The sequence below is a fragment of the Nilaparvata lugens genome, chromosome 2, assembly GCF_014356525.2.
Source record: "Nilaparvata lugens isolate BPH chromosome 2, ASM1435652v1, whole genome shotgun sequence".
NCBI lineage: Eukaryota > Metazoa > Arthropoda > Insecta > Hemiptera > Delphacidae > Nilaparvata > Nilaparvata lugens.
In genome coordinates, this window is record NC_052505.1 from 52,610,498 (window position 1) to 52,627,014 (window position 16,517).

Genomic DNA, 16,517 nt, shown 5'->3' on the forward strand with positions numbered 1-16,517 from the left:
TCACGTGGTTAAGTGGTAGAGTGGACATCACTGTCTGAACTTCGCCACGTCAACCAATAAAATATTTATTCTATTCTGCATGAGGGGCCAGCATTTTCCGCAAAATATAGTTTATGACTAACTCGAACGGCAGTATGGATGCGGTATTAAATAAGCTATTTTTTTTAAAATACCATTATCTTTGTCAGCAATGTTTCATGGGCTTGAGTCGCTACATTCCAAAGATTTTATTGAGGAATAAACAAAAACAAATGGATGATAACATTGTTTATTGTCTCAATCAGCAATAACAAAAGCTCGATGAGAAATTATAGTATTTAGAGCTGTAAAGTATTAGCAATAGCTTTGGTGTGAATTGTTGGTGGTGGGTGGCACACGATTAGGTGGACGCACACCGTAGTCGTGTGCGGTGGTGTGCGGACAGCAGTCCGGCCAGGGGTCGCCGAGACACTCATCCCGTCCGCCGCAGTCCCAGCGCTGGCAGTCGTCCCGCAGGCCATCGCGGCGCCCGCAGCTGCACTTCAGGTGATGCACTCCGCCGCGCAACTCCACGGACGCGTAGCGCGGACGCATCCACGGTGGATTCCTCTACAATTCAATAGATAATACAAATTAAAATGTATACAGAATAAATGGTACAGTCACGAGGAAAACTTGGTCCCGCTGCAATTTCAAACTTTTTCTTGTGAATTAACCATATCTATAGCACCAGTGCACAGATAATCAAAGAATTACAGCTTCAACCATCATCACCAACTTCATTGTTCTCACATTCAAATTTCGCACAATAATGTAGGTTCATAAGATCATGTTCTATCAGAATCACCCGTTAGATGCACTTTATTTAGTGGAGAGGCACGCAAAAGGACACCTCAAGTATAAGCATTTCACACATTCATAACTTTTTACACAATTATTATCGGATCTCCTCGAACCACAACTCATCTTCCTAGCTCGTCAAGGCGGTTAAAAATCATGTTTGTGAAATCATGCAAGATAAATTCATTGGAGAAATGTGGATCATATTGTTGAATGTACTTGTTCAATACATATTTCCATAAATAAATAATGATCAATGAACTTATATAATTGTGCGAAATCTCAATGTGAGAACACTGGCTCCAAATAAGGTATATTTGACCTCAATAAGATCTTACTTTAAGTTGTTATGTGATGATGCATAGGCCTACTTCTCATAAAACAATAAAAACTAGAGAATGGTTTCAATATATAATTAGATAAGATTTCTATAGCATTAGGATGCACCTTTATACAGTGTTAGTGGTTAGTGACAAGTTTGGAACACCTATACCACCACCAGTGCACAAAAATCATAGAATTACAGAAAAAACATCAAGGATTGTACTTCCGAAAATAAAGGTGTAAAAACCCCATAATAAAATATCCATGCATTTAGTATTGTTTCAATGTCATATACAATTGAATTTACGAGTATTATTTGGTAAAGATTGTTTTGTTGGATAAGTAATATGAATAACCTATTCAAAATAGATTCCATATAGGCCTATCACCTCTCTTTTAGAAATGGGGGATGATTTTCATAATAATAAATATTAATATTTCGAAAGATTTCAGAACTTGTGGATCTATATAAATATAAAAGCGAAATGGCACTCACTCACTGACTGACTGACTGACTCACTCACTCACTCACTCGGAGAACTAAAAATCTACCGGACCAAAAATGTTCAAATTTGGACAAATTTTGGAAAAATTTCCAAAGATTCGCCCAAAATCTGCATTTTTCCAGCGTTTTTTAGCGCTTTCTCAGCTTTATCGAGAACAAATGAACAGAAAATTTTCAAATTTAGTACAGAAGCTCAGCTAGGGTGAAATAATGTTGTGTTAGAAGGAATTTGAAATAACGCCAAAGATACGCCCAAATTAGCGTTTTTTTTCGTTTTCTCAGTTCTTTCATCAAGTAATAGACAGAAAATGTCCAAATTTTATACAGAGGTTTAGGTAGGGTCTAAAAATGTTGTGATGAGGTGACTTTAATATTTCATCAAAGATACGCGAGCCCGCTGATCTCATTTCTGGGCGATCCAGTCGGGGGTCCAGGGGGCGGAGCCCCCTTGCTTGACGGATATGGCGAGCGAAGCGAGCCTGACGGCTAGTACAATAATATTACTTAAATAACTGAATAGAGTTACTGTACATGAATATAATGAATAGAAGCAATCATCAGTAGATGGTTACGAATTTAAGTATGATGATGCAATTTTATAATTTTGAAATTTCATTTTATAGAATAAGTACATTATATTTATTTTATAATATAGGTACAGAGAGTAGGTACCGCGTACCGGTAGTGCTGTTTTTGTGACAGAACACAGCACCTTTTAGGACAAGAAATTTATATTGTCTCAAAAAGCCTTGTTTTTCATGTCAGTCATTATGCTCCGAAATAACTTTAAAACGCCCTTTTCAAGACTTAATTTTAAAAGTTTCCTCAGAGTCATACCACCTATCAATAATGAATTATTCCATCATGAACATATTATTATTTTTTCAAATGAAGATGATGAAAACTAAAATGTGTCATTCAAACCTACATGAATACCAAAAAATTGACGATACACACATGCTTTGAAAAATGTTTCATTCAATGTAAGTATATTAATTCTTAATTCGTGTTATTAATCGAATCGTTCAACTACTAAAAAAGATAAGAATTCATTGATTCATCAGCAATTAAATGAAGATAAATATGAATCAACATTGAATTGTAGCATTTTTGGAATTCTATAGTATTTTTTCAATTAGTACAAGAACATATATGAGAGGTTATCAACTTATTTAGTAGTATTGGCCTATAGAGAGATTCACATCAAATTTTGGAATTAAGTTACATGGGAAGCATTGATGTTACTTCTAAGGAATACTGACAGACTTCGAAGTGAATCACATCACAGCACAGACAAATTCGTCAACTTAAGGCGGGCTACACACTGATGCCGTAGACATGATGTCTACGACAATATTAATCTCATGTCCGTGGCATGTCGCATATGAAACCAACCTATGTTGTAAATTCTTACTCACTACTTTGTGAAACAGCTTACTCACTGCTTGCGACAGATGTTCGAGGCATCGCCAGTGTATCGGACAGGTGTCGCACGGAACCGGTTAGCCGGTTCCATGCGACACTCACTCCGCGCATGCGCTCCAGCCACTGTCTACGGCCAGCACTGAGCAATCCTTGTCACTGCTCATGCTCAGACTGTAATACAGCTTTGTAACAACCGAAAATCACAAGACATGCGACAAGCGACAGAGACATGCATGTCTCATGAAATTTGATAAGACACGACACCAGTGTGTAGTGTAGCCCGTCCAATACTTACAGGGTTGTAATCACTCCACACAATCTCTGTTTCAGGCTTTTCATCCTCGCACACTGGTCTCCCATCTAAAGTTACCATTCTAGGTTTTTTACTGATGAGGTTTGGTGGATTCACATAGGGTTTTGGCGAGCATAAAACGCCAACACAGGGGTTTTCTTTGCCATTCAAGTTAAGCTCATAAGGGTCTCTTTCAAGCTGCTTATAAGAATGATTATTTTCTTTCTTTGATGCACTGTATTTTCTTTTTTGTGGTGCCGTGAAATGAGTGCTGGAAAATTCAAATAGTCAATAAGAAAAACAGAAGATAACGGGGAGAAGAATTGCTGAGAACAATTGTGTATGTATATATATATATGTATTTATCAGCTTTATCGAGAACAAATTAACAGAAAATGTTCAAATTTAGTACAGAAGCTCAGCTAAGGTGTAATAATGTTGTGTCAGAAGGAATTTGCAATAACGTCAAAGATACGCCCAAAATTAGCGTTTTTCCAGCGTTTTTTTGCGCTTTCTCAGATTTAGCCTATTGAGAACAAATTAACAGAAATTGTTCAAATTTAGGACAGAAGCTAAGCTAGGGTGTAATAATGTTGTGTTAGAAGGAATTTGTAATAGCGCCAAAAATACGCCCAAAATCTGCATTTTTCCAGCGTATTTTTGCGCTTTCTCAGCTTTATCGAGAACAAATGAACAAAACATTTTCAAATTTACTACAGAAGCTCAGCTGGGGTGTAATAATGTTGTATTAGAAGGAATTTGAAATAACGCCAAAGATAGGCTACGCCCAAAATGAGCGTTTTTTGCGTTTCCTCAGTTCTTTCATCAAGTAATAGACAGAAAATGTTTACATTATGCAGGCGAGCGAAGCGAGCCCGCTGATCTCATTTTTGGACGATCCAGTCGGGGGTCCAGGGGGCGGAGCCCCCTGGCTAGACGGAAATGGCGAGCGAAGCGAGCCTGACGGCTAGTATTTTTATATTTACATATTTTTATATTTTTATATTTTCATGTTTTTACATTTTTATATTTTCATATTTTTATATCTGGTTATTTATGTTCAAGGGATCTCGAAAACGGCTCTAACAATTTTCACGAAATTTGGAGCATAGTAAGTTTATGATATAAAAATTCGATTGCACTAGGTCTTATCCTTGAAAAACTCGCTGAACGACATTAAAAGGATAATTCCTCCTTGGCTGAAACAGCTGATACTTTCGTCGTCTGTGGATAGTAAAAAGTGAGCGAGTGATTCTGTGGAAAATCAAAATATCAAATCCCCGAAGTTCATAAGATGACGTATAGCCAGCTGTAAAATAAAAAATATCGGTATAGCTTCGCTCGTTATTTTTAATTATTTATAAACAGAACACAATTCTCTAAAATGATCGTGTTTATATTTCACAGCTGGCTATACGTCATCTTATGAATTTCGGGGATGCGATATTTTGATTTTCACGTACTTGCTCACTCACTATCCACAGACGACGAAAGTCTCAGCTGTTTCAGCCAAGATAAATTATCCTTTTAATGTCGTTCAGCGAGTTTTTCCAAGGATAAGACCTAGTGCAATCGAATATCATAAACGAACTATGTTCCAAATTTCGTAAAAATCGTTTAGAGCCGTTTTCGAGATCCGTTGAACATAAATAATAACCAGATATGAATATAAATAACCAGATATAAAAATACATAAATTGCTCGGTTAGTATAATAGGATACGGTGCCCCGATATTAATATTATTAAGTTCCAATTTGCACATAGACCTACTTGTTCACCGTGGATAGGGGTCTTAATGAGTAGCAGCAACAAAAACCGAAACACAGATAAAATATCTGTAGTACTAATCATACAAAATTTTAAGAATAATTCTGTATGGTAAGTTATGTAGTATGAAAGTGATAGTATACATGGGTGGATATACTAAACCAATATACTTGCTTTTACAAGACATACATAATCTATGTCACAAAATAATAACCATACCATAATTTTAATATCGTAATTAATTTTTCTATCAACTTAAACCATTTTTATGCAACTCACGTATTACAGCCCAATTCTTTGAGCAATGCTATAAGTTTTTCATGAGTATTTTTTCCATTGATGCAGCAGCATTCGTCTTCCTTACCCATAATGAATTAAAGTGCTCACTAATTTCCTTTACAGCTACCATCAGATCAAGTAGTGTACTAGGTACCGTAATTCACTTTTGTGATTTGGAAAAGTGTATAGATGTTGTTGAGTGTATATCCTTCAAAAAAAGGATTTATGTACGTATATTGTAAATGAATAAAATGGATGGGATTCTGTATGTAAATCTTTGTGCGTTGTTCAGATTGACATTTCAAATATTTGTAAACCTCTTAGTATATTCTTCTTCTTTTTATTATGTGTGAAAAATTACTTGAAAGCTGAATTTACAGCTGGCTATAATCAAATCCATTTCGCTGAATATTCTAGAGAATTCAATTACAATAAATTATTATTTTTAAATTAAATAATTATTACATTATTTCTAAATGTTTAAGGACTGGATCAACTACTGTACTCTTCCAATTACCAAAATGTGTACGATAATGAATCATAAAATGACATATTTAATCAGCACACTTTACCCAGGGCTCCATGCTTTAGGAGGTCTGCGTTTTCTTTATCAAGAGCAGCGGAGGTGGATAGGTTGCGACAAAAAATATGTTCAATCCTTCAATAATTGATCCTTGGCTTGTCACAGATTAATCTTATGAAATGCTTTTGTGTTACAATAATTGGCTTCAAATTTGTGATGTATGCACTTCCATAACAAACTAGTTCACGATTTATTCTTGATTCACACTCGAAAGTGTGATATAAATAGACTAAAAAATATTTTGGACACACATATTCTTCAACAATCAAAAGTTTCTCATGGAGATTAACATTTCTAATTTCAATTTGTGGATATGTTCGTACCATGAAAGCTTACTAACTATTAGCAAACCATGGTACTTAACCTATTTTGTTTCCTTTATTATTTCACAATGGCAATTGAGCAAGTTATCCTCACAATTAAACCTATGGTATTTTAGTATTGGTAAGGTATTATTTAATTTGTTGTTTTTGAGCTTGAAATGAACTAGATTTCACTTATGCGAATACATTTCATATTTCCTTTCATTTTACCATGCATTGTCAATTATTTATCTTGGCCATTATAGAATATTGCAGTGTCGTCTGCAAAGGATAGATTTCCCCCAAAAGATTTCTATCACGTAAGTCGATCACATAATTAGGAAAGAGTCCAGTCAATATAGACATAAAAAAAGGAGTGTGCTTGCAATTGAAGAAATTAGATCATTCCGAACTCTCTATCTCCAATGAGTTATGATTTTTCAAAAATTAGTAAAATTTAAAGAAAAAAATCAATTCTGATTAATTTTAGTTTTTGATCAACAATATTTTCCGATTGTTACAATTTAGATGTAGCCTATAATTCGAAATCCCTTTGGGCGTATTTTTGTTTTCTACAATCTGAGATCAGGTAGTGCACTTTATCTCATATAGATTTCCAGGTACACCTGACAACAATGGTTCTTGCATTGTGAAAAACACCAATTTTCAGCTTCAACCATCATCACAAACTACATTGTCCTCACATTGATATTTCGTACAATGACATAAACTCATGAGATTATGTTCCATGAGAATCGCCCGTTAGATGCACTCCATTTCAGTAGGCTATTTCCTAGTGGAGAGGGGCGCATAAGGACACCTCAAGGATCAAATTTTCAAACACTTATATAACTTTTGACACAATGTTCGGATTTCATCGTATCACACTTCATTCTTCTCAGCTTGTCAAGGCGGTCCAAATTCATGCGTCATAAGTCAAATTTGGTTGAAAAATTGAAAATTTATTGTTGAGTGTAGCCTACTTGAGCCCATATTCCAATACACAAAAAAATGCCAATTTCTATATATTCAAAGCTATGTATTTCGGTAACCCGTCATTGTAAAAACATTACTTGATCTTGAAATGTACAATAGAATCTTCTCCTTCATTTGCTGTAAATGTTTCATGGGAAACCATCACCAGCAACTGGTGGATCCTTCCAGAAACGGGAGCCAGAACAAACCCCAAAAGAGCTCAGCCCGTGAGGGCCATGCCCCTAAGACGCTCAAGCACCAGCCATCAGGGCCCAGATTCGATACAGATTTGGATACACAGAACTAATTGGCATATCATGACAGATTCATATTTGTTACAGAAGTTCTGCAAGGGACTAGAAATTTATTCTTAAGAGGACTCAGAATTACGCCAAAGATACGTCCAAGATAGGCGGTTTTACTGCGTTTCCCAACGTTTTTTTTACATTTTTCAAGAACTAATTGATAGAAAATGTTCAGCCTTGGTACAGAAGTTCAGCTAGGGTCTAGAAATTCTGTCTGGAGAGGACTTCAAAATTAAGCCGAAGGATACGCTCAATATCCAAAAGCTCGGCGCTTTTACAGCGTTTTCCAAGCGTTCCCCCGCGTTTTTTAGAGGGTTTCATCTCTCAAGTTTTTCATTGAGTTTTCAAAGCATGTTTCTACATTTCTCAAGCACATTCATACTTGAAAGGGTTAGATACGCATGTTTGTTAAGCTCTACATATCATTCGTGTTTCAATATATTAAAATATATATAGCACTGAAATAAAATAATTCTCATAATATCCTAACCAAGTCTCTAATTGAGAAATAACTGAATATTTATAATTCTGACAAAAATAAAGATTTTTGCAACCCTGCACTGCATAGTTCAAAGAAAACTGGTGATTGAATCGAGCCGAAAGTCTCTTTTAACTTTTTGATGGAAGGAAGGAAGCTCAAATAAAAAATTCAGATAAGGATAATAACTCGGATGTGAGCGAAGCGAGCCTGCAGGCTAGTTATGTATATTTCTGTAGTCTTATTTTTTACAGTAATATTGGAGTATGGAGGAAATTCCTTTTTCATTCATATTAATAATTATTATTAAACGGAAATCCAAATTATTATTGATTAAAATCCATATATATACCATATTATAATGGATTATAAATTATAGCCTAAATTATTATAATCTTCTCCTTCTTCTTTTTTCCATTTCAAATTCTTGGGATACATCTTCATCTATCCTTACCATTCCAATCGTTTTCCTAAACAAGAACTGTACTGCTCTTATCATCCTGTCACTCACTTCCAACTCTCTCATGACACTCCATATTTATTTTCTTAGGACAGAATCGAAAGCGGCTTTCAGGTTGATGAATGCCATGAATAGGTATTTTCCTTCCTCCATATATATTTCCATCACCCTTCTGATTGTACATATGTGGTATTGGGTCTGTCTTCCTTTCTGAAGACACTCTGCTCCTCTTCCAGTTTCTCCTCCACTCCCCTTCTTAGTCTTTTTTAAATTATCCTGGAGTATATCTTTAGTGCCACCGAAGACAGACAGATTCTACAGTTCTTCATTTTTTGCGTATTGGAATTATAATGTTCTCCCAATCTTTGGGGACTTCTCTGTAGTTCCAAATTTTCCTGAACAGTTGCCCAAATACCGCTTAGCCCCGGATCCTCTATATTTGATGTATTCAGGGGCTATTTCATCCATCCCTGATGCCTTTCCAATCCTCATATCCTTTATTGCCTCTTCCACCTCCAACATGCTTATCCCATCATTCTCCCCCTGTGCCTCCGCTCCTCATTTTTTATATTATCCTTAAAATGCAAACTTTCAAAAAACCTTACATATATACATTGACGCGCAGTTCCAGAAGGAACATTCCTTTTGAAAATTTTTGTAAATTTCAAGGAAATCTATTGCCGTGAATGCGGAACAAACATAAATACATAAAAACATATATAAAGAGAAATGTAAAACCGTCGACTTGAATCTTAGACCTCACTTAGCCCGGTCAATAAAGACCCACAGGTTATTTTTTTAAAATAATTGCTGATCAACAGTTTCCAAATAAATATACTAATAAGCAATTGAATGAATAAAAAATTAAGAAACAGGTAGGTACAATATAAAACTTTTTAAAAAATAATATGGTGGAATAATGCATATTTTTTATTCATTTGTATGAAAATTTATCTTATAATAATATAATCAATCACAATGAATGATATTGATCATTTCTCAATGATGGATTTTCTTGGAATATTGTAATTAGAATGAACAAGAATCATGTAATTTTATTTCTCCATGATAAAATTTATTATTCTCTTTTTCAATTAGGCTAATATAAGTTACAAAATTTTTATACATCAACATTATAATTTCTAGAATTCGTAGACATTAAATTGAATGTCATTCAACAGGAGAGGTATCAATAAATATTGTATCACTAGTGTATAAAATTAGTTACATCCACGCCTAAGCAAGGAGCAAATAGTAACATTTGGCACCAACGAACATGCTTTGTACGAGTAAATACCAAATATTTTTACATACTTACAACTTAGAATAGATTCATATAATAACTAAGACTTTACAACTAGCCTATATATATCAGAAAAAAAACTCATTCGATACATAGCAAATTTCATAAAATTATAAGTAAAGAGAGTTGAAAATTCTCATATCATTTCTAGATTCTTAAGATTGGTTTAAAAGCTTCATTGCATAAAGTAACCAGTTTGATATTCTATCACAGATTAACTCGATGTATTGATAAAAATAGAAAGACAATATCTATTTGAATGAATAATTTACTAAAGCATGGCCAATTCATAGATGGTTATACTATAGATAACCATGACTAAAGTAGACCGCACGAAATTGGTCCGATGAGTATAGATGCAATGTTGCCATATCTCAGCTGCAACCTAGCAGAAAATGATATACAAAATGGTGTGGGAATAAACATAAAAAAGAAAAACGGTCTCGATGAAACAGCAGTAGCTAATTTCGAATTCAAATGATCGTTTAATGAATGAATGAAGTCTTTAAACAAATAGTTTTTTCTATTAGTTTTATAAATTGAGTTTTATAATGCACTAGGCGAATTGGCAACATCTATTGGGTGTGAAGGGGTGTTATGAAGAGGATTCAGATATTCCAATATTTATCGGACCATTTTCGTGCAGTCTATACAATTATTATACAATTGTAGTATTATACAATTTGTGAGAATATCTGAGAGCTGAATACTATAAATCAGAGTCAAAGTATCAAATTGATATTATTTTTATTATTTATGAATAAGGAAAAAATCAAAATCGAAAATATTATATTTTCAAGTAATACTGAAATAATATACAGAGTGGGTGAGAAGTCCGAGAACGGCTTAATATCTCATAGACAAAGGTAATTCGACGGTGGGTGTGATTGAAGATCCTATTTTGAAGATATTTACATTATTAATCAATACCAAATAAAGCAAATCAGAAATAAAATACATGAGTGGTATTGATTAATAATATGAATATCTCCAAAACGGTTTGAGATATAAATATGCGGTTTTCGCCATTCATTTTTTCTTGAAATTCCGTATCGAAATAATGTATCGCATGACCACCTTCTTATTTAAAAAAAAATGAAGTTGTATTCAAAATGGCGGACCAGATTTTCAAAGTCATAGCAAAGTATTATTTTAAATTCGAGTAGGATTCCCAATCACCCCCACATTGGGATCACATTTTTTTATGAGATGCTGAGCCGTTCTCATACTTTTTCTCTCCTTTCTGCTTTGAACAGTATTGATTAATAATATTAATATCTTCAAAACGGTTTGAGATATCAATATGCGATTTTCGCCCTCATTTTCGCTTGAAATTCCGTATCGAAATCATGTATCGCATGACCACCTTCCTATTAAAAAAAATGAAGTTGTATTCAAAATGGCGAATCCAAGATTGGGAACCAGATTTTTAATTTAAATTCATAGTAAAGAAGTATTTCAAATTTGAGTAGGAGCCCCAATCACATCCACAGTCAAATGAACTTTGTGTATGAGATATTAAGCCTTCTCGGACTTTTCACCCACTCTGTATAAATACTAATATTATATCAACTTTGTCTCGCTAAGTTTCATGAATAGTTTTGTTGAAAATGTTTCATTAAAAAAATGACATTGCTTTTGTTGTAAATGAAATCACAATATAATTTTGTTGCAAATTTAGAATGATTTTAAATATAATTAAACATTATGTGTTGGAATTTTCAAATAGTTTCTCTTAGATCGCTATTATTTGTTTTTTTTTCTATGAAAACCCATAAATTACATTATGTATTTACTGTCATTATTTGATTGTGTTATATATTGTTACGAATCTAATGTGTATGCTCTGATTGTTTTTGTATCGATGCAAATAATGAATCAATTGATGCATAAATAAAAAATAGGTAAACATGAATAATGAGCTACATGAATGTATATTTTTCGAAAATCAGTCAGAACTCTCTTCATAAGGCACATGATAGGTCAATTTAAGAAATGAGATATAGTAAAAAGCTATAAAACAAATTATAAAATTTATGAGATATGTGTAGGATATAAAGGACAAAGAGGTGCTTTCACAATCGCCAATATGATATAAAAATACTTGTATGATGTGGAATTACATATTTATTTTTTAATACTTTAAATATTGCTATACTATTCCTATACAACCAATAGTGATTGGAAAAAATTACACCTCTTGGAGGAAAGATTATACCTCGCAAAAGATTTCTCGAGCAATGGATTTTGAATTCATGTTATACAAAAGAGCTGTATCATTTCCAAGGACAATTCACAAATTATAATTATTAACAGATAACTTACAAAGAATAATCTTATTCTATAATCACAGCTTGTCCTGTTTCGAGAAAAAAAAAGAATTTGGAATGCATTTTATAAAGACTGAAAAAAGGGAATTCATTAATAAAATTGTCAATAATCATATTATTACTGCTCCAATTCTTCAGGTGGAGCAAACACTTTCTATTTTGGTTAGCGAAAATATGCCACTCCTGATAGGAAAATAGTTGACAGCATCCAGTAATTTAGAAAGAGGCCTGCTTTTTCCAACTTTTTCAAAGATGAATTTATTAATAAAGAAGAAAGTTATTGACATATTAATAAATTAATTCACTATTTTTAGTAAATCGTAGTCTTTACAAAATTTATTCAGAATTTCTTTCTAAAACAAGACAAGCTGTGATTCCAATGCGATCCCACACTATGCTATTCTCCTCTTTCTTTTTTCTTCCTAGGTGATTTGTCTATACTTATTTGCTACATAATTGAAAAGAAAAGGGAATAAATTATGGTACTTAGTAAAATTTTGTTTCAATTTACAAAAGAATAATGAAATAAATTGGAATTATTTACAAAAGTTACATTCAACACTCAGGCCTACAACCATCATATAAAAAAATAATAACTAATACTTTCAATTACAACTCCAAATTTTCCAACCTAGTTCACCCAGTAAAAACATAATTATACATTTTCAAATAGGAAGTGTTCAAACATAATAATAATAATAAAGTACAAGAAATACTTTATTGATTTTCGGGAACACATCAAGTTTAGCTGGAATTCAGAGTAATTGAATTTATATAATATTTCCTTCTTAAGAATCTATAGTGATATTAATTGAAAACTGTCAGAAATTATATTATTTATACCGGTACTGGGTATTAACAGTATAAAGTGAATTCCCCTATTGAGAAATCTTTTCTACTTAAGAATTTCCTATCCAAATTCAGTTTAAAAATATTTTTCAAGGATATATCAATATTATCCTTATATTGGTTATTCTTCATTAGATGCAAGATTTGAGCTGGTTCGAACGCTATCGTTTGAAAAATGTACAAGAAGTTTTTCCCATTCAACAACTTGATTAAGAAATTCCTATAACTAATTGGGCTCATATCAGTTCGGATACAAATTCAGGTTGGCCGTCCTTATTGACGCGCAGTTCGGATCTTGTCCTGAACAGATCTCCACTTTCGGGCACTTGGAATGTCGATCCTTGGAAACCAAGAGCTGCTTCATACATCTATCAAACAACAAAAATAAAATTGACAAGTGGAACAGTTGTGACATTGAAAGCCCACGAATCAATCCCACCATAGTTGAAAAACTTATTCAATATCTAACAAGTCTATATCTACTATCTACAATATCTACTATAAGGAATAGTAGTCAATACTACAGTAACTATATAACCCACAGTATGGTCATTGGAACTCGCCGTCGCCTTGAAGATTCCAAATATTTGAATTTTATAATGAATCTAAAAGGGAATTATAAGTAAAATCGCTCGCCTCCACTTATCAAAGCATATTTTCGCGATTTATAACTTCGATATAATATCTTTCTATATAAAGTTTCTTTTTATATCACCAATAGGCTATAGTTTTGGAACTTATAATAGCAATAAAAATGAAAGGTAGGTACAGAGACCGGCATATTAATCTGACGATTTTGTAGTAATTGTTAAGTTTGAACCACTGTCATTGAAAAGGCGGGAATGTTGTAGATCGACAGGTCTATTCTTGCCATTTCAGTAGCCAGTATGTCGTGGTCAAGTGAACATCAAGCGATTGTAATTGAAGCTTATTCTGAAAATAATGACTCAGTTATTTTAACACAGCGTTTATTTCCCAGACATGTCAATAATTTAAATCGACACGCGCCTGTTCTCAGTAGGAATACGATCTTGTTGTGGGTGAAGAATTTCAGGAACACATTGTCCGCTTTAAAAACGAAACCAACAGGACAAAAACGAACCGTGAGAACGCCTAAGTAGCTGTTACACGGTCTCTACGACGTTCAGCAGCGAAACATGCTGTTGCGCTGGCCATTTCTGATCGAAGTGTACGACGAGTTTTTCATTCCGACCTAAAATTCCATCCGTATAAGATAATGTTAGTGCAACAACTTAATGCAAATTATTGGGCACATTGTAAAGCCGCTTGTGAGAATATTCTCGAAAATGTCAACCAGAATACCATTGTTCTTTCAAGTGACGAGAAACATTTTCATTTTTCGGGATTTGTGAATAAACAAAATTACCGTTATTGATCAACAGTAACTAAACAATAATTCACAGAACTAAAGGAAGTCATTCAACGAGAAATTGAAGCAATCCCACAAGTGATGATTGAGCGAGCAATGGCAAATTTTAGAATTAGGTTAAGTGAGTGTGTGAAAAGTAACGGACATCATTTGGATGACATAATCTACAAATAAAAAACTTTGTGATTAATCTACGTAATTCACTATAAATTGCAAAATTTGATCTTTAATTTGATATATTATATGATTCAATTGTACGAAGCACACTTCAGTTATCATCCCTCGAAAATCGTCAGGTTTTTATGCCGGGCTCTGTATTTCTTTAAAATATTACTAATAAACTTTTGAAATATGTCATGACATTGTAATAAATTGTGAAAAATGATTAAGTTATTATCTATCTCTCTATTTGTAGTAATATGATGAAATGCTCATCACAATGGATTGCATATATTTCCCTTCGAAAATGTTATACCAAACTCAACGTAAGTTCAAAGTATAATTCCAATCGGTAAAAAAGTGATAAGTTCGAAATTTCCAATGCAATAAGATAGGATTATAAAGTTTGTTTGGAATCTTGATGGCGGATTTGTACCAAGTGATCAAGATAGCCAATCAAAAGTGTGACAGTCAATGGTCATACTGTGATTGTACAGAGTGTCATATGTATGGCAACTCTACAGTAAGTTGGAGAATGTTGTAGATATAATACTGTGACTTTCAGGATAAGTAATTGGTTGAATACTTTACATTTTGACGTACAATTGAGTTTCAACCCCTCATAAGGAAGTAACTAAGGGGTTGTAACTCGACTATTTTAAATGTAAACACCCATTGTGTGGTACATCATTTAAAATGTCTTTTTAAAGCAAGGAAGATGGCATAAATAAAAAAGTTTTTGATACTTGTATCCAAATTGCGGCTGATTGAAGTTTTAGTTTACAAAGAAATGAGGGGTTGTAACTCAAATATATTTCAAGTGTAAACACCCATGTGTGGTACATCATTTTAAAGGTCTTTATAAAACAAGAAAGATGGCATAAATAAAAAAGTTTTTGATACTTGTTTCCAAAATGCGGCTGATTGAAGTTTTAGTTTACAAAGAAATGAGGGGTTGTAACTCAAATATATTTCAAGTGTAAACACCCATGTGTGGTACATCATTTAAAATGTCTTTTTAAAGCAAGGAAGATGGCATAAATAAAAAAGTTTTTGATACTTGTATCCAAATTGCGGCTGATTGAAGTTTTAGTTTACAAAGAAATGAGGGGTTGTAACTCAAATATATTTCAAGTGTAAACACCCATGTGTGGTACATCATTTAAAATGTCTTTTTAAAGCAAGGAAGATGGCATAAATAAAAAAGTTTTTGATACTTGTATCCAAATTGCGGCTGATTGAAGTTTTAGTTTACAAAGAAATGAGGGGTTGTAACTCAAATATATTTCAAGTGTAAACACCCATGTGTGGTACATCATTTAAAATGTCTTTTTAAAGCAAGGAAGATGGCATAAATAAAAAAGTTTTTGATACTTGTATCCAAATTGCGGCTGATTGAAGTTTTAGTTTACAAAGAAATGAGGGGTTGTAACTCAAATATATTTCAAGTGTAAACACCCATGTGTGGTACATCATTTAAAATGTCTTTTTAAAGCAAGGAAGATGGCATAAATAAAAAAGTTTTTGATACTTGTATCCAAATTGCGGCTGATTGAAGTTTTAGTTTACAAAGAAATGAGGGGTTGTAACTCAAATATATTTCAAGTGTAAACACCCATGTGTGGTACATCATTTAAAATGTCTTTTTAAAGCAAGGAAGATGGCATAAATAAAAAAGTTTTTGATACTTGTATCCAAATTGCGGCTGATTGAAGTTTTAGTTTACAAAGAAATGAGGGGTTGTAACTCAAATATATTTCAAGTGTAAACACCCATGTGTGGTACATCATTTAAAATGTCTTTTTAAAGCAAGGAAGATGGCATAAATAAAAAAGTTTTTGATACTTGTATCCAAATTGCGGCTGATTGAAGTTTTAGTTTACAAAGAAATGAGGGGTTGTAACTCAAATATATTTCAAGTGTAAACACCCATGTGTGGTACATCATTTAAAATGTCTTTTTAAAGCAAGG

General features: G+C 33.2%; 1 protein-coding gene across 1 annotated transcript in view; it reads right to left on the reverse strand.

Annotated features, from left to right (window-relative positions):
* Positions 1–252: 252 nt before the first annotated feature.
* The window catches only part of LOC111051066 (cadherin-87A), a 196,797-nt gene continuing 180,532 nt past the window's right edge, over positions 253–16,517 (reverse strand). The window contains exon 36 of the mRNA XM_039421490.1: positions 253–588. Coding sequence (XP_039277424.1) covers positions 334–588 — 255 coding nt within the window. The 3' untranslated portion in view covers positions 253–333. The remainder of the gene's footprint in view (positions 589–16,517) is intronic.